Genomic DNA, 15,523 nt, shown 5'->3' on the forward strand with positions numbered 1-15,523 from the left:
TTTACTTTCATTTTAAACATAACCAACAGAGTCTATATATAAACCTTTTAATAGTATTATTGCGAAAGAAAACTTTGTTCAGTAATCGGGTGCTGTTTGACAGGTATTTTAGTTGGCGCGCTTCGGGTGTAAGAACTCCGAAAAAGCGTACGTCAACACAGCACGTGAATGAAACCTTTAACCAGCAAGGCTTTAAAGCACATAAATAATGTAGTTCTGTGTCTGTGAAATAAATGCAGTTCCTGTGACAGTAACTTTAATGCTGAGTTAACAGTGCTGTGAATGCATGTGGTGTTGTACAGTATATGACGGAGGCGCCAAAACTGCAGCTGATAGTATGTGCGCTGTAGCACAATACTACGATATTTCTTCAAAAGCAGACCATGGAGACTTTTTTATCATTCACGATCAAAAACGGTCATATCGCACAGCCCTACTTTGAAAGAAGTCTCATATGTTCAAAAAGACATTATTTAAACAAAACTGCAATGAAACCAGTAAGATTGTAAAATATTACTACCATTTGAAATAACTGCCTTCTATTTTAATTAATTTTCAAATGTAAATTATTCCTGTGATGATTTTTAGTAACTTTCAGAAATCAATCTAATATGCTAATTTGGTGTTGAAGAAAGATTTCTTATTATTATCATTAATGAAACTAATTTTTGTGTCAAGTTCAAAAGAAAAGCCATTAAATAGATAAATAAATAAACAATGTAAAAGTCTTAATTGATCAATTTAATGCATCCATGATGAATATATGGAAAAAATAAAACCTCTGCTGACCCCAAACTAATAAAATTTGTCATTGAGGAGTACATTAGCTCAGTATATATGGCACATTCGATTTAAGCTTAATCGTCATGTCTGCTACAAGGTCTTGTGCAATATAGAGTCAAACAAGGACGTAAATGACAGGATGGATTAACAATAAACTGACAGGTGTTAATAACTGGAATGACATCAGCCAAACCTTGAAGGAGGCAGACAGGAAAGTGTAGAGCTGGCTGAAGGTTGGTTTGTAGAGGAGATATTTATGAGGGTTCTCTCTCTTGGCCGGCTTCTCATTGGGCTCCTATAATGAGAGAGATAAACGAGTGAGAGAGGAATAGAGAGACACCGAGAGCACGCAGAGCGAGAAAGAACAGTGAGAGAGCCACAACAAAGGTGAAGTACTGAAATAGCAAGGGAGGAAGGGTGAAAATACTCAGAAACACTCAACATAGAGAGTGACAGGCAGAGTGTAAGAGTCTTCTCTTACAAGTGTCCCTGGCTTGGAGCTTTGTGTGGCTAGGTTCACTGGTTCCCTCTCAAGCGCTTGGAGCATACGAAACATATCGATGGTCAGCTCACTAAACTTCACCTGTAAACCAGATAAAATCCATCTATCACAAAAACCAGACTACAATAAACACTACTGTTATTATAACCTACACCACAAATTTGAAGTGTCTAATCAATTACATGAGAAAGCACCTCTTGAGTTTGACTTATTATGTAACTTGCTCAGCTGTACTCCCACCTGATTGTTACAGTTGCCAACGATGAGTGCATCTGCCAAGGTGAGCTGGCCAACCACCATGCCCTGTTCAAGAGGGGGCACACCCCCCTCCTGCAGCCGATTGGATATGACCACCACGGCGTTGTCATCATTTAGGAGCATAAGAGGATCTGCCTGTATAGATAAAAAACATTATTTTTTTTAAAGACACAATGTCAGGAAAATATTTTTCAAACAGTGCCAAAAAAAAGTCTTACTTTGCACTAAACCTGTCCTTTAAGTAACAGTCAAGGATGTGTGTATAATTGGTTTATATTACTCCAATGTAAAAATTTTTTTAAAGTTGCATGATCTTTCAGCAAAATCATAACTTGCAACATATTCCAACATATGCTTCAGCCCCTCCCCACAACCACCATAGCAGGTAGAAATTATTATTATTTGTTTCTATTTTTCTATTTCACTTGGTGAGTCATCACATTATGGAAGTCAATGAACTGTGAATGGTGTTTCGTGGTGATAATGAAGGCACATTATAGACTTCTCACCTCCACAAAAGCAGCAACTTCCTGCAGCACCAGGTTCCACTCTAACTGGTCCTCTGTGTTGAAGCGCTGGGTGTAGTCCTCAATCTCTTCAGACAGCTCCTGTAGAAAAAGACGCCACAGATGGTCTCAGACCCATGTATAGCCAGCCTACTGTGTTTTTAACAGTGCATTGTTGGCAGTATAGGGATTAGTACTTTGTAAATATTAAATTGAAAAAATATAATGGCTGACAGAGTGTAATTTTACTTGAATGTGCCAAAATTTATGAGGCATGGTTTTTGTATTAATTCCAGATGCATAAGTGGCCAACAGCCTGTCTGTGCTGACTGATCTTTTGGCAAGATCCTCTGTTCAATATTAATAGTGAGCCATGGACTAAAACTGTGTAACTGATTTGTTTGGTCTGAGGTCCACTTACCTTGACCAACACTTTAACCAGGTCCATCTTGTTGAGCAACAGACAAACAACAATAAACCGAGCATAATACCTCAGCTTTTTTACAACCAGCTCTGGCCTGCACAAAAGAAACACAGGGCGATGAACTGAAGACTAGAAATCAAGACATGAGAGCTTTACTCTTGCTCATAAGTATGTTACTTCAAGGAACTTTCCAGAACATGGTAAGTAAAAAAAAACACAAAAAAACAAGTATGTTGAGTAGCTTCTTTTCACCTGTCTTCTTTGTTGACTTGGTGGTAATATGATCGTTGGCGGATGGCCGAATAAAAGGAAAAGGCTTCATTTAGGTAGCTTGTTTCTGAAGTGCGGAGGCTGAGGATTTAAAAAAAAATATTATAATGTTTAAAAACAATACCTACAATACACAGTGTGATATGAACTGAATTAAGAGTAGTGTTAAAAAAGCTCCATACTAGTAATGGTAGTACAGCTGGCCAATTTTCGACGCCACTTCACCTATCTGCCACCTCTTGAGACCGTACCGGTTGTCCAGGACTTGTCTATTCTCCAGTAAAGCAAAACCACATAAGAAATCATCTGTCATTTATGTTGACATCACTGGTGCAGATTAACTATCAGAGGGAAGTTTGGTCATGCATATTAGAGCTTCAGTCTATGTAGTTCTAAGCCAAAGAGCCTGCTTTATTTTTGTGCTTTTGGTAAAAAAAAAAAAAGACCTTTCAGTTTCAAAAATAGGTCCATCTAGAGAGCTGACCTGTGCTGCTGCTGAAACTTCCACAGCTTGGTGTATATGTCAAATGTTCGGCCAAAATAGGACTGCCACTGCTTGTGTCCATATTGAGGCAGATCCCTGCAGGAGTGTGAGAGAACAAACAAGAGAAACACAGCCAAATTCAGTTTAATCTCCACATTTATCGGTATTCAAACAACCATTTAATAGGTTTAGGGATTAAAGCCATTCAATTATAAGCAATATCAAATTAAACCAATTCCTAAGTATTTTATAAACTGCTACATAAATCAATGTGACATGACTTGACAATGACTAAAGTAAATACTGAAAATGGTGACTTTCTTAAAACTAGAAAATCTTCTTGCAATTAAATTGATATCAAGTTTTGAAGAAAACAATTGAATACAGACTTCTACAACAGAGACAACTTAGAACATAAAATATATTTTAAAGAATGCTGGTGAACAAACAGTTTTGGTGACCACTGACTTCCATTGCATAGTAGTCCCAAAAAAAAACACTAGAGACATTTCTCAAAATAACTCCTTTTATGTTCCACAGAAGAAAAGTCATACAGGTTTGGCTTCATTTATTTTTATTAATGTATTAGTGCATAGAAAATTAGACTTGGGGTATGAGGTAAATTAGGGGTGCAAAATTAATTAAATTTCTATTCGCGATTACAATTATGGCATGTATGGATGCAACAATTACGTAATCGTTCAAAGCAGCAATTCAAAGTCCACTTAAGTTATTCTGCATGCTTAAGATCTGTTTTTTTCCTTATTACATGTTATATTAAGGGTTTTTCCATCGTTTTAGTTTTAGTATAACATTATAAAACCATTCATTTTTTTTTTTACTTATTTTATCATTTAAAGAAGAAGCACTAAAGGTTTCAGCTTGTTTATTTTCATATAAAAATACGGCATGCAGTTGCATCAAACAATGGTATAAACATCCTTCAATGTAAACTGTGATAATCGTAATTAATAAATCGCAATTACAATATAAAGGGAATAATCGACAATTATGATTTTTGTCAATCTAAGGTTATTTTCCCTATGTTAGCAGACTTCTATGCATTTGAACTTGCTTTGTGAATATGATCAAGGTCACTGTGACTCATTGCTTTAATCACCGGTTTGTTTTATAATTATAATATCAAGTCTGTGTTCAAACCAAACCTACAACCTTGAAACCCGCGTATCATTACAATAGACATTTCTGTCGCTCTGCCCAGACACTCCTATTGCAGGACGTCATGTGGACAACAGCAGATAAAGCCTTCCAAATATACAAGTGGTCATGGTTGTCATGCACTTAATTAGCTTCATCATGGCAATGATGTGAAGTCACTGTTGATGGGAGAGAGCAAAAACAGAGCAATCAGAGAGAGTCAGAATGTGCGAGTGTTTTGGGCAGGGCTGTGGTTAGTCATAGTGCTGATGATGTGAAGGAATTTGATGAGCTATGGCAATCAGCTGGAGAAACAGCTCTTTTGCCTCCTCCGCCTCCACTCGCTCGTTCTCTCTTTATTCCTTTCCCGTCCCTTTCCCCCTGAACCCTCCCAAAACACCTCTAGTCCCTATTGTTATCATCAGAGGGTTGCTATGACAACAGAAGCAGGGACTGGGGAAGGGAGGGAGGCTGTGAATACAGCAGGTAAATGCAAAAGCCCTCATTTACACAAGCTCACACATGATTACAGTAGATGATGCATCTTTTGTGAACCTGCATCAGGCCACTCAGGGAAAGGAGCTGAGACAAAAATGAATGTAAAAAAACAAATCATGTCCAGGCATAACCTTGAGTTAGCGAATACACATATAATGTATGCACACACACACATCATGCAACACAATGAAACACCCGCGCACAGACACACCTCCTTTCATTCATGCAGATTCGGTTAAACCCGGTGCTGTAGCGCCAACACGCACACATTTCAGTTGCACAACTTTCATTGATAACACACACTGTAAGGTTATAGAGATGGATTTGTGAGATTTACGGTTCACCCGAGTGCCCTTGTGTGCTGCGAGAGACGAGGTCAGGAAGGAGATAGGTGCAGTCATTAGGCAGGGCTTTAATTTCACTACATGCACCATTAATTTCCCATCCTCTCTGTCAGTATTAATACTCAAAAGACAGATTCACTGGCAGAACACAGCCAGGGACAGACCTGTAAATTAAGCAAGGCAGGAAAGCAGGGATGTAGGAAGGTGTATGTGCAGATGGGGGTCAGATGTGGTGTTATTTGAGTAATGTAGCAATATTACATCTGCATGCTGTATGGCTGAGTGAGGTCATTTATACTCTGTTACTCTGGAATATATTCTGGAACTGACATGAACAAAAGAGTTAGTTTAAGAAAGTCTACAAACAATATACGGGAGTAAGTAGGCTAATTATATTGATATTGATATATTTTTTAAAAACCCTGAATCTAAAAAATATTAGATATTTAAAATATATTAATATATGCATTGTTTTTTTATACATATTTTTTTAATTGAACATAGCTATGCTGGCATACACGTGTAATACTGTTCAAAAGTCTGGGGTTAAAAAGAAGTCTCTTATGCTCACCAAGTATGCATTATTTCTTAAAAAAAAAAGAAAATCTGTAAAAACAACATTATTGTGAAATATTATTAGTTTAAAATAACTATTTTGTATTGTAACATATTTTAAAATGTAATTTATTCCTGTGTTGCAAAGCTGAATTTTCAGCAGTCTTCAGTGTCACATGGTCCTTCAGGAATCATTCTAATGTGCTAATTTGATGCTCAAAAAACATTTCTTATTATTATCAATGTTGAAGACAGTTGTGCTGCTTAATATTTTGTGGAAACTGTGATATTTTTTAGGATTCATTGATGAGTAAATTGTTTATATGGAATGATAATGACAAAAGTAAATGTCTTCACTGTTACTTTTGAGTCATTTAATGTGTTCTTAATGAATAAAGATTAAAAAACAAAAGAAATTCTTGCTTACTGTAAACTTTTGAACTGTAGTGTCTGTGTTTGTATGCGTGTTTGCATTTTTTCACTCTGTGTTAAATGCTGACTAAGAATATGAATGTTAATATGAAAATGTCAAAGCCACTATAAATGTCTCTAATGAGTCAAGCTTGTTTAATAAAGAGATACCAAAGAGGTGAAAGACAGAGAGCGCTATCAAGTACTGGAAGTATTAGGTAAAGAAATGAGACCAATTAATAATAGCTGTTTCATTACTGAACTCTACAGGGTGCTGCTAAGCGTCAAATACAGAAGTAGGCCGCAACTGGTTAGACAGCCTAATTAGCATGGAGAAACAGGGCATGGGGGCGTGGCCTCATAAAAAGCCTCTAGTCTTGTATTTGGGTAGACACAAGCTATCATTAAGGTAAGAAACATAAATGCATCACATGAAATCCTTCATGCAGGAATAATGAGTAAATAAGAGATATATGCACCTTTATGCTTGGACTAGAGGTACAATACTAATACTGGAAAAAAGTCAGTGGAAGCTATTTTTGTCCCAAATGCAGGAGAGACTTTTATCACTTGTCATTTTGGGGGGTTTCAGATAAAATGTAGACATTTTTAAGGCTAGGAAATTAGTTTTTTGTTTTTTTTAATTATGGAAAAAAATTATGCATTACAATTTTTTAACACATTTTAATGCACTCCACCCTGCCCAGTCAATCAATCAATCAATCACCTTTATTTATATAGTGCTTTAAACAAAATACATTGCGCCAAAGCACTGAACAACATTCATTTGGAAAACAGTGTCTCAATAATGCAAAATGATAGTTAAAGGCAGTTCATCATTGAATTCATTGATGTCATCTCTGTTCAGTTGAAATAGTGTCTGTTTTAATTTGCAATCAAGTCAACGATATCGCTGTAGATGAAGTGACCCCAACTAAGCAAGCCAGAGGCGACAGCGGCAAGGAACCGAAACTCCATCGGTGACAGAATGGAGAAAAAAAACCTTGGGAGAAACCAGGCTCAGTTGGGGGGCCAGTTCTCCTCTGACCAGACGAAACCAGTAGTTCAATTCCAGGCTGCAGCAAAGTCAGATTGTGCAGAAGAATCATCTGTTTCCTGTGGTCTTGTCCTGGTGCTCCTCTGAGACAAGGTCTTTACAGGGGATCTGTATCTGGGGCTCTAGTTGTCCTGGTCTCCGCTGTCTTTCAGGTCAGTAGAGGTCCTTTCTAGGTGCTGATCCACCATCTGGTCTGGATACGTACTGGATCCGGGTGACTGCAGTGACCCTCTGATCTGGACACAGACTGGATCTGGTGGCCACGGTGACCTCGGAACAGTCCTGCACGTCAATTTACACTGCATGCAGCTGCTGACAAACATGATGCAGAACGATGACTTAACATGTAGCTTATGAATGCAATTTTATGCCCACAATATTCAAGATATGAAGACAAAAAAATGCCCCTGCATGGGTTTTTGTCCTATATTAATATCATATGATATTGGTTTAGCAACATCACAGAAGCAAGAGAGAGTGCTGTTTTTTCCTGATTTCACTTATACTTTAGCTGATTTTAGTTTTTTTTCCTGTTTTGCTACAGATGAGGTTAAAAAACAAAATTCCTTGATGCGCAAAAAACCTACTGCATGAATATATGTGAGAACATGCGAGTAAGTCTGCAAACCAAGCTCTTGGACTGTAGCAGTCTCAGTCGCTTATGCGATATAAATATAACAAACACAAACCCTGTCCATAAGGACAGGGCATGGAAACCGAGATAAGAAAGTAGGGAAGGAATACAAACTGTGAAGACAAAAGAGAGAAAAAAGAATGGAGGAAGAAAGCATAAAAGAGAGAGAGAGCCCACAGCTACTGACATACTTGTCCTATAAATAGTCTTAGCTAAAAATTACTGATTAACTCAAGCGCAACCTACTGGCTACTGAGAAATGGTGATAAACACGGGAGCGACGCGATTCATTTTTTTAAAGACTGTGTAATGCATAGACAAACACTGGCAGATATGAGGGGGTGGAAGAGGAGAGCTGAAGATTCATTCAGATGTAAAACTGAGCTCACTTCACCCAGACACTGGAAAATATAAAGGGCTCTCCACTCCCTACGGATGAACAGGCAAACATCAACACATACATAAAGCACAGCACAGATGAGACATCAGAACCTGCTCATTTATAGATGCAGAGAAAACCAACCACACCTACAAAACTGCTACATTCACACACGTCAATATACAGTAAAGTTATCAGCCCTGTTTCGGAGTGCTAAAAATGGTTACATTCACACACAGTTCAGCTAAAAAAAGAGTGACACCCATATTCTATGAACTGCACTGAACCAAAAATGAAAATCTTGTCTACATTCACTCACTCTCATGTTGGAAGTCAGTGAGGACCAAACAACACTGGACCCCACTGACTTTCACTGTATGGACAAAAAGACATTATCTTTGCATTTCACATTAGAAAACGTCATACAGTTTAGGAACAGCATAAGGGTGACCAAATGATGACAGACTTTTCATTTTTGGGTGAACTATCCCTTTATATTTTCTTGACTCTTTGAGACTGTATTCAGTAAACCTGTACTATGTTTACTAGGTAATATCTTCCACATTACAAAAAATGAGTGCCATTCACATTTTTGTTCATATTTGGCAATATGAGCTTTGTGTCAGCCAAAGGTTTTAGATTCTGTCACTGGTGTTCTGGTCAGTTTTGTGGCCTGAAAGCAACCCAAGCGATATGCTGCTCTCATAAATTTAAAAAGCATTTGAAGCTGCTGTCGGTTAATTAAGATTTGGCTGCCTCGACTAGACTTGGTTATTAAATAACGTTGTCTCAACTGTGATTAGACAGTCCAGTGTTACATAAGTCACCATATTTGATACTAACATCAGTCACTGTCACTACATGGTTAAAGCATGATTTATGGTTATTGCCAGAACAGAAAACAAGCTTGACTCTGGTATTCAAATGAATTCCTCATGGGTCATACCCAAAAACAGATGAATAAATGAACAAACAATAAAACAGACGAAAGAAACAATGAATGAGAAAAAAAAAACTGAAGGAAGGAATTAAAACAGAAACAAATGAACAATGCATGAAAAAACAAAATTAAAAACAAATGAAAACAAAAGAAAGAACAAAAACAAACAAGAGAACGAAATAAAGAAGAAAAGAACAACAAATTATCAAAAGAATGAACAAAATTCATAAAAAAAAGAAAGGCAAGTATGAAAACAGAGGAAAGGAAGGAATGAACGAAGGAAAGAAGAGTTTGAGCTGAGCAAGTGTACATGAGGTCACTGCAGCATTGGACCCAGACAGCTATCTGGAAGGCAAACAAGACCATAAATAAACAGCAAAATGCTCAGACACCGAGAAAAGACTGACCTTAAGCCATTGAAAAGCTGTTTGGACTTGTCCAGGAGATAGCAGAAGTCAGTGACAGTTTTTCTCTCACAGAGAGGGATGTCATCGTCTGCCCCCACCCCTGTCATGGCAGCTGCTGGAAACAAAACAAAACAAAAAATGAATTCAAAACAGACCTTCGGCAGAGTTAAGCAAAACTGAGTCGTTAGCACTAGCACAACACTGAAGCAGGCATCAGTGGCGGAAGCAAGTTTTATGAATCACAGTTAAATGAGCGCCACAGAATTCTGAACTGACATATTGTGGGTATAAGAATCTGCATCAGTGACGTGGGCAGATGTTGAATCAGCTTTGACAAAAACTGACTAATTCCACCTCCAAACCAACTGACATGCTCTGACGAATTTGCATCGCAGTTGGAACAAACATTTCACTGAAACCCTTAAAATAATCCATTTATATGAACTTCATGGAGATGAATAAACCAAGATATATTAAGCTTGAAAGTCGTTTTTCTTTTTATTCTGTTCAATCCTGGAGAACCCAGACACTGCCTATTTTAGATGTCTCTTTAATCAAACACACCTCATTCAACTCATCAGTAAGGACTTCAAGAGCTCAAATGTGTGTCAGATTAGAGAGACATCAAAAATTTGCAACTTTAGTGGTCGATATGACTTCATCTAAAGGTAAAATACACAAATGTTACATTTATAAAAAAAAAAATACTGTTTACATCTTTAGGTGTAAAATGGGGATGCACAATATATCAGTACCATTTTATTTATGTCCAGGCCAATCAGAAGCCATGGATGACAGGGGAGGTCTACAGACTCCTGAAGACACGGAATGCTGCCTTCAGAGCTGGAGATGAGGTGGGCCTGAGAACAGCCATCCTGTCCCGCGGCATCAGAGAGGCTAAGAGACAGCACTCCAGGAGGATAGCCCATCAATTCAGCAACAGCAGAGACACTAGGAGCCTATGGCAGGGGATACAGACCATTACGGACTACAAGCCCCCACCACGGACCTGTGACAGCAACATCTCTCTTCTGAACGAGCTGAACACCTTCTTCGCTCGCTTTGAGCAACAAAACAGCACTACTGCACAGAAGACTCCACCTCCTCCCGGCGACCAAGTGATGACGCTGACCCCAGAAAGCGTGCGGAGATCCTTCAGCAGAATCAATGCACGCAAAAAGCTCCGGGTCCTGACAACATCCCTGGGCGTGTACTGAGAGACTGTACAGCAGAACTCACTGATGTCTTCACAGACATTTTCAACATCTCACTTAGTCAAGCTGTTGTTCCCACATGCTTCAAAACTATCACCATCATTCCAGTTTCCGAAGAATCCATCTCCATCCTGCTTCAATGACTACCGTCCTGTTGCACTTACTCCCATCCTCATGAAGTGCTTTGAACGGCTAGTCATGCACCACATCAAGTCTGCCTCCCCCCCCTCTCTGGACCCCTTCCAGTTTGCATATCGGTCTAACAGGTCGACCGATGATGCCATCGTCACTGCCGTCCACTCAGCACTCACACATATGGACAAAAAGGACTCTTACATCAGAATGCTGTTAATAGACTTCAGTTCAGCATTCAACACAATCATCCCTCAACAGCTCATTTACAAACTGGTCCAGTTGGGGCTCAACACTTCGCTGTGCAACTGGCTGTTGGACTTTCTGACTGGAAGACTTCAGGCAGTACCGTTCGGCAGTAACACATCCGGCACCATCACACTGAACACTGGGCCGCCCCCAAGGATGTGTGCTGAGCCCCCTCCTCTTCGCTCGACTCTTCCTCTTCGCTCGACCCACGACTGCACACCATCACACAACTCCAACCTCTTAATAACGTTTGCGGATGACACGACTGTGGTTGGTCTCATTAGCAACAAAGATGAGACAAACTAAAGGAGCGAGGTGAGCCACCTGGCAAATTTGGTGTAGTGACAACAATCTCTCTCTCTGAACGTGGAGAAGAAGGAGGAGATTATTGTTTACTTAAGGAGAGCGCACAGGAGATGTGCACATCACAGAGGACCTCTCCTGGACTGAAAACAAAGCAGCACTGGCCAAGAAATCACAGCAGCGTCTTTACTTCCTCCGCAAACTGAGGAGAGCCAGAGCCCCACCCCCTATCATGTACACCTTCTACAGAGGCACCATCAAGAGCATCCTGACGAGCTGCATCACTGTTTGGTATGGTGCCTGCAATGCGTCCTGCTGAAAGACTCTGCAACACATAGTGAGAGCAGCTGAGAAGATCATTGGTGTGTCTCTCCCCTCCCTCCAGGACATTTACGGAACCTGTCTCACTCGCAAAGCCCTCTGCATCGCAGGTGATCCCACACACAGCTGCTGCCATCAGGGAGGAGACTGTGGATTCTCCAGGCCAGGACCAGCAGACTGAAGGACAGCTTCATCCACCAGGCTGTCAGGAAGCTGAACTCCCTCCTGAACTTGTTTCTTATATTTCATATTTGATCTAGATTTTAAGGCTCTACTGTTAATGTTATCTGTATGCACCGGGGTCTGACGATTCTCTGTATGCATGTAATGTACATGTGGAAGAATTTACGATAAAGCTGAATTTACTTGACTTATCGACCGTTATTAGATATTTTTCAATTTATCAGTACCAGTCGATACTGGATATTTAAAGGGGTCATATGATGCTGCTTAAAAGAAAATTATCTGGTGTATATGGTGCAATGAAATGGGTTTATGCAATTCAAGGTAAAAAAAAAAAAAGCGAGGTGTACTCTGATTGGCCAGCTTTCCAGTGCATTGTTATTGGCCGAATACCTCAAGCATGTGACAGAAATGTTACAGCCCTTAGCATATTGTGATGCCCTGTCCAGCGAAGCGATGAGACAAAACCATAAACCCCATTATAACGTGATATATACATGATTTTGAACATGTCTTTGAAACTTTACAGATCTTTTTCATGCACCAAGAGCTTGTAACACTCCAAAGAGAGAAAAAAATGCTTCATATTACCCCTTTAAAATGTTCATGCCCATTTTCTCTATTTAGATTACATTTGCCTTCATTTCCTTTAATTTTAGTCTGTATATCATTGTGCATGAAAACAACAATGAATAACCTCAGAAACAAGAGCATTGAAACTGGGAACTTTATGTAAACAAATATGCATATTCCATGGCAAACATTTTGACAGCCACAGAGTGCGTATTTTGAATAAAGTTAAAATCATTTATTTAAATTAATTTCCAGAAAGAGCCCGCCCACTCATTCATCTTGATCTTGTAGCTGCGAAGCGCCTGGATTGGAAAGAAAAATTGTGTTGCTGGAATCTTATCATATTGTGTCCGGTTAGAACATGGTGTTAAATTAATCTTTTAAACTATATTAAATTTAATAACACTATTAAATGTAATCTTAAACCTCAAAATAAATAGCCATTTTACTTACTGTACATTGTAGCATTTAAAATTACTTAAAGACCAAGAACGTAAAGTAAGGTCAATTTTCATTTCATGCTGACTTGAAGTCTTAATTTCGTTTACTTACCACATAAATAAACCACTAAAGGGCAGAAGAGATTCAGGTCCTGCAAACTGCCTGCTACATATGCCATCACACACTGATCTTTTCTGGCTGAAGAATGGGATATTTCAAAGGCCCTTCCTGTTCAGAAGCAAGCTCACTGCTTTAATGGCCTTTAAAGACAGCATATAGTCTACTCTGTGCAGATGGAAGAAGGTTGGATCTCACAGAAGCCCAATTAATCTGCGTGTTTTCACATTACCAACACGATAATAATTCACTACTCTTAAATGCTAAACATCACAGCACAGATTCTATTTGTGTATTTACACATTAAGTATGCTGTGAATATGACTTAGCTTGTGTTTGTGTGACACTATGTGGTGTCAACCAAACAACACAACACCACACATGGCCTCTCTGTGGTGGCAGAAGATAAATGTGGCGTAGATGTGTCATAGGGAGGAAACGTGCACCTCTTCTAGCTACACCAGGAGGAACCGGGCATTGTGTGGGTGTGTGTGTTTGTGTGTATGTTTTTGTGTCTGAGGCGTGCATTGGGGGGAAAGAGAGAAAGAGACGTCAAAGGCACAGAGAAAGTAAGAAAGCGGGAGTATGACAAACACACGCCTAAGGCTGACTGTGCTGTGCTTACTGCTCAGATCAGATGTTAAATCGGACAGAGTAGGGGAGAGACCCAAATGAGAGGAGGAACCATGATAAATAGCTATAATGCATATGCAAAGCATGAATTTAAGTGAGCTTTGTGGGAAAAAAAATAGAAGGTTCATTTATGAAGTGTTAAGAAACTTGAATAGCCTTGACTCAATGTAGTCAACAATTTTACAAATGATTTTGAAAGAAGCATCGTGTCTAGATATATGTAAAGCTCTAACTCTGCATCTAGGAGAATAAATGCTTAATTTGTATGTTGAAGGCCTATTCTCGCCAATAAGAGCAAGAATTGTGTGATGTATTGTGCTGACATTGGAAGCCACTGCAGGGAGAAACATCATTTATTGCCTCAAACATTGTACAGTGTCAACTTTTGTGTGTGTGTGTGTGTGCATGCATGTGGTCAGACCCAGTGGGTAGTAAGGCAAACATTCAGCTGTCAGTCCAAGGTGGTCTGAATGGACAAGACCTGAGCGTGTCCATCACCCCTGCTCAGCCTCCAGATGGCTCACCATGATCCACATATGGACGGTTTCAGTCCACCTTTCATTTCAACTGCTGTCAACAAATTCAGAGAATATTTTGTGGATTTCTCAAAGATGTCGTCCCAATTAACACAATAATTTAATTATCACAATCGTTAGCAAACTTATTATTTAAGCTTGGACAAAATACAATGCTAGTACATACTCGAGTCGATCACAAAAAAACAACAACATTGCAATGCAAATTTGTACCCAGGTTAAGATGCTGAATTTAGTATGGTGTACAAATGAGGGGAAAAGGCTGACTCTACCACACAGGTCGAGGTTTAAGCTTGTTACCAAAGCCCTGTTAGCTCCTGCTGGTAACGAGACCATCTGGTTCTTAAAAGCACAGTGGGCATTTAAAATGTGTATTCTGACAACATAATATTTCTTTTGTAATCATATATGCCATACATTACTTTAATAGCTCAGATAATGCTCTGTAGATCTAATCTAAAAATTTTTAAATCACATACTTTCAGGGCTCCTGAGCTTTCCGTAGTTTTCTACTGTACAGGTATTATAACAAACAATATAACTGTCAACTGTCGACAAGCATTTCTCATTAGCTGACACATAAAATAAAATAATTATTAAAACAACATTTTGTGTCACATATGTGCATTATAGACTACAGGAATGTGAGATGCTTAATAACAGGACACATTATGCAAACACGTTACATGAATGTGTAGCCTACATCTCTGTATCAATCATCTTACATCATGCCTAACTTTTAAACATGCTTGTATTAAGGAAGCACCTTCAGCGTTTCACACTGGTTGTTTGCACAGCCTCTGCATTGATTCTCAATTGAATTCATCCTCTTTTTTCAGCATGAGACAGATACCGGTACTACAGTTTTCATGTGCCAGGAGAATAAGAAAAAAATCTAAGCTAATTTAATATTAAAAGGTATAAACTTATGAAAGTTCTAAATTAGTTTATAAATGTAAATGTTTTTGACAGTAAAATATTAAATGTATAAGTACAATGGTACTCATTTTATAACTTGATTTCAAGTGTAGTTTGGAAAAATGTAACTTTTTTTAACAGAAAGGTTGATCTTCATGCATTTTTATAAATCAACACAAACTAATTAACTTGATCAAAGCCTTGATTTGAGTAGATGAATGACTGTAAATGAGTGTGTAATGTGTTCCTTTAAGAAAATGTCACATTTCAATTTTCATGCATTACTGTTCAAA

General features: G+C 38.7%; 1 protein-coding gene across 5 annotated transcripts in view; it reads right to left on the minus strand.

Moving 5' to 3' along the window:
* LOC128007214 (protein SCAI) overlaps nt 1-15,523 on the minus strand; it is a 28,009-nt gene that overhangs the window by 7,394 nt on the left and 5,092 nt on the right. For 2 of the 5 annotated variants that reach the window (XM_052592792.1, XM_052592790.1), the window contains 9 exons: nt 9,611-9,725; nt 3,228-3,323; nt 2,926-3,012; nt 2,726-2,824; nt 2,471-2,567; nt 2,053-2,151; nt 1,526-1,678; nt 1,226-1,366; nt 977-1,078 (listed from right to left, as the gene is read on the minus strand). In XM_052592792.1, the coding sequence (XP_052448752.1) occupies nt 977-1,078; nt 1,226-1,366; nt 1,526-1,678; nt 2,053-2,151; nt 2,471-2,567; nt 2,726-2,824; nt 2,926-3,012; nt 3,228-3,323; nt 9,611-9,717 (981 nt within the window). In that variant the 5' untranslated portion in view covers nt 9,718-9,725. The remainder of the gene's footprint in view (nt 1-976; nt 1,079-1,225; nt 1,367-1,525; nt 1,679-2,052; nt 2,152-2,470; nt 2,568-2,725; nt 2,825-2,925; nt 3,013-3,227; nt 3,324-9,610; nt 9,726-15,523) is intronic. The other 3 variants (XM_052592794.1, XM_052592791.1, XM_052592793.1) reach the window with 3 other exon arrangements.

The sequence above is a fragment of the Carassius gibelio genome, chromosome A5 (genome assembly GCF_023724105.1).
Source record: "Carassius gibelio isolate Cgi1373 ecotype wild population from Czech Republic chromosome A5, carGib1.2-hapl.c, whole genome shotgun sequence".
Lineage (NCBI taxonomy): Eukaryota > Metazoa > Chordata > Actinopteri > Cypriniformes > Cyprinidae > Carassius > Carassius gibelio.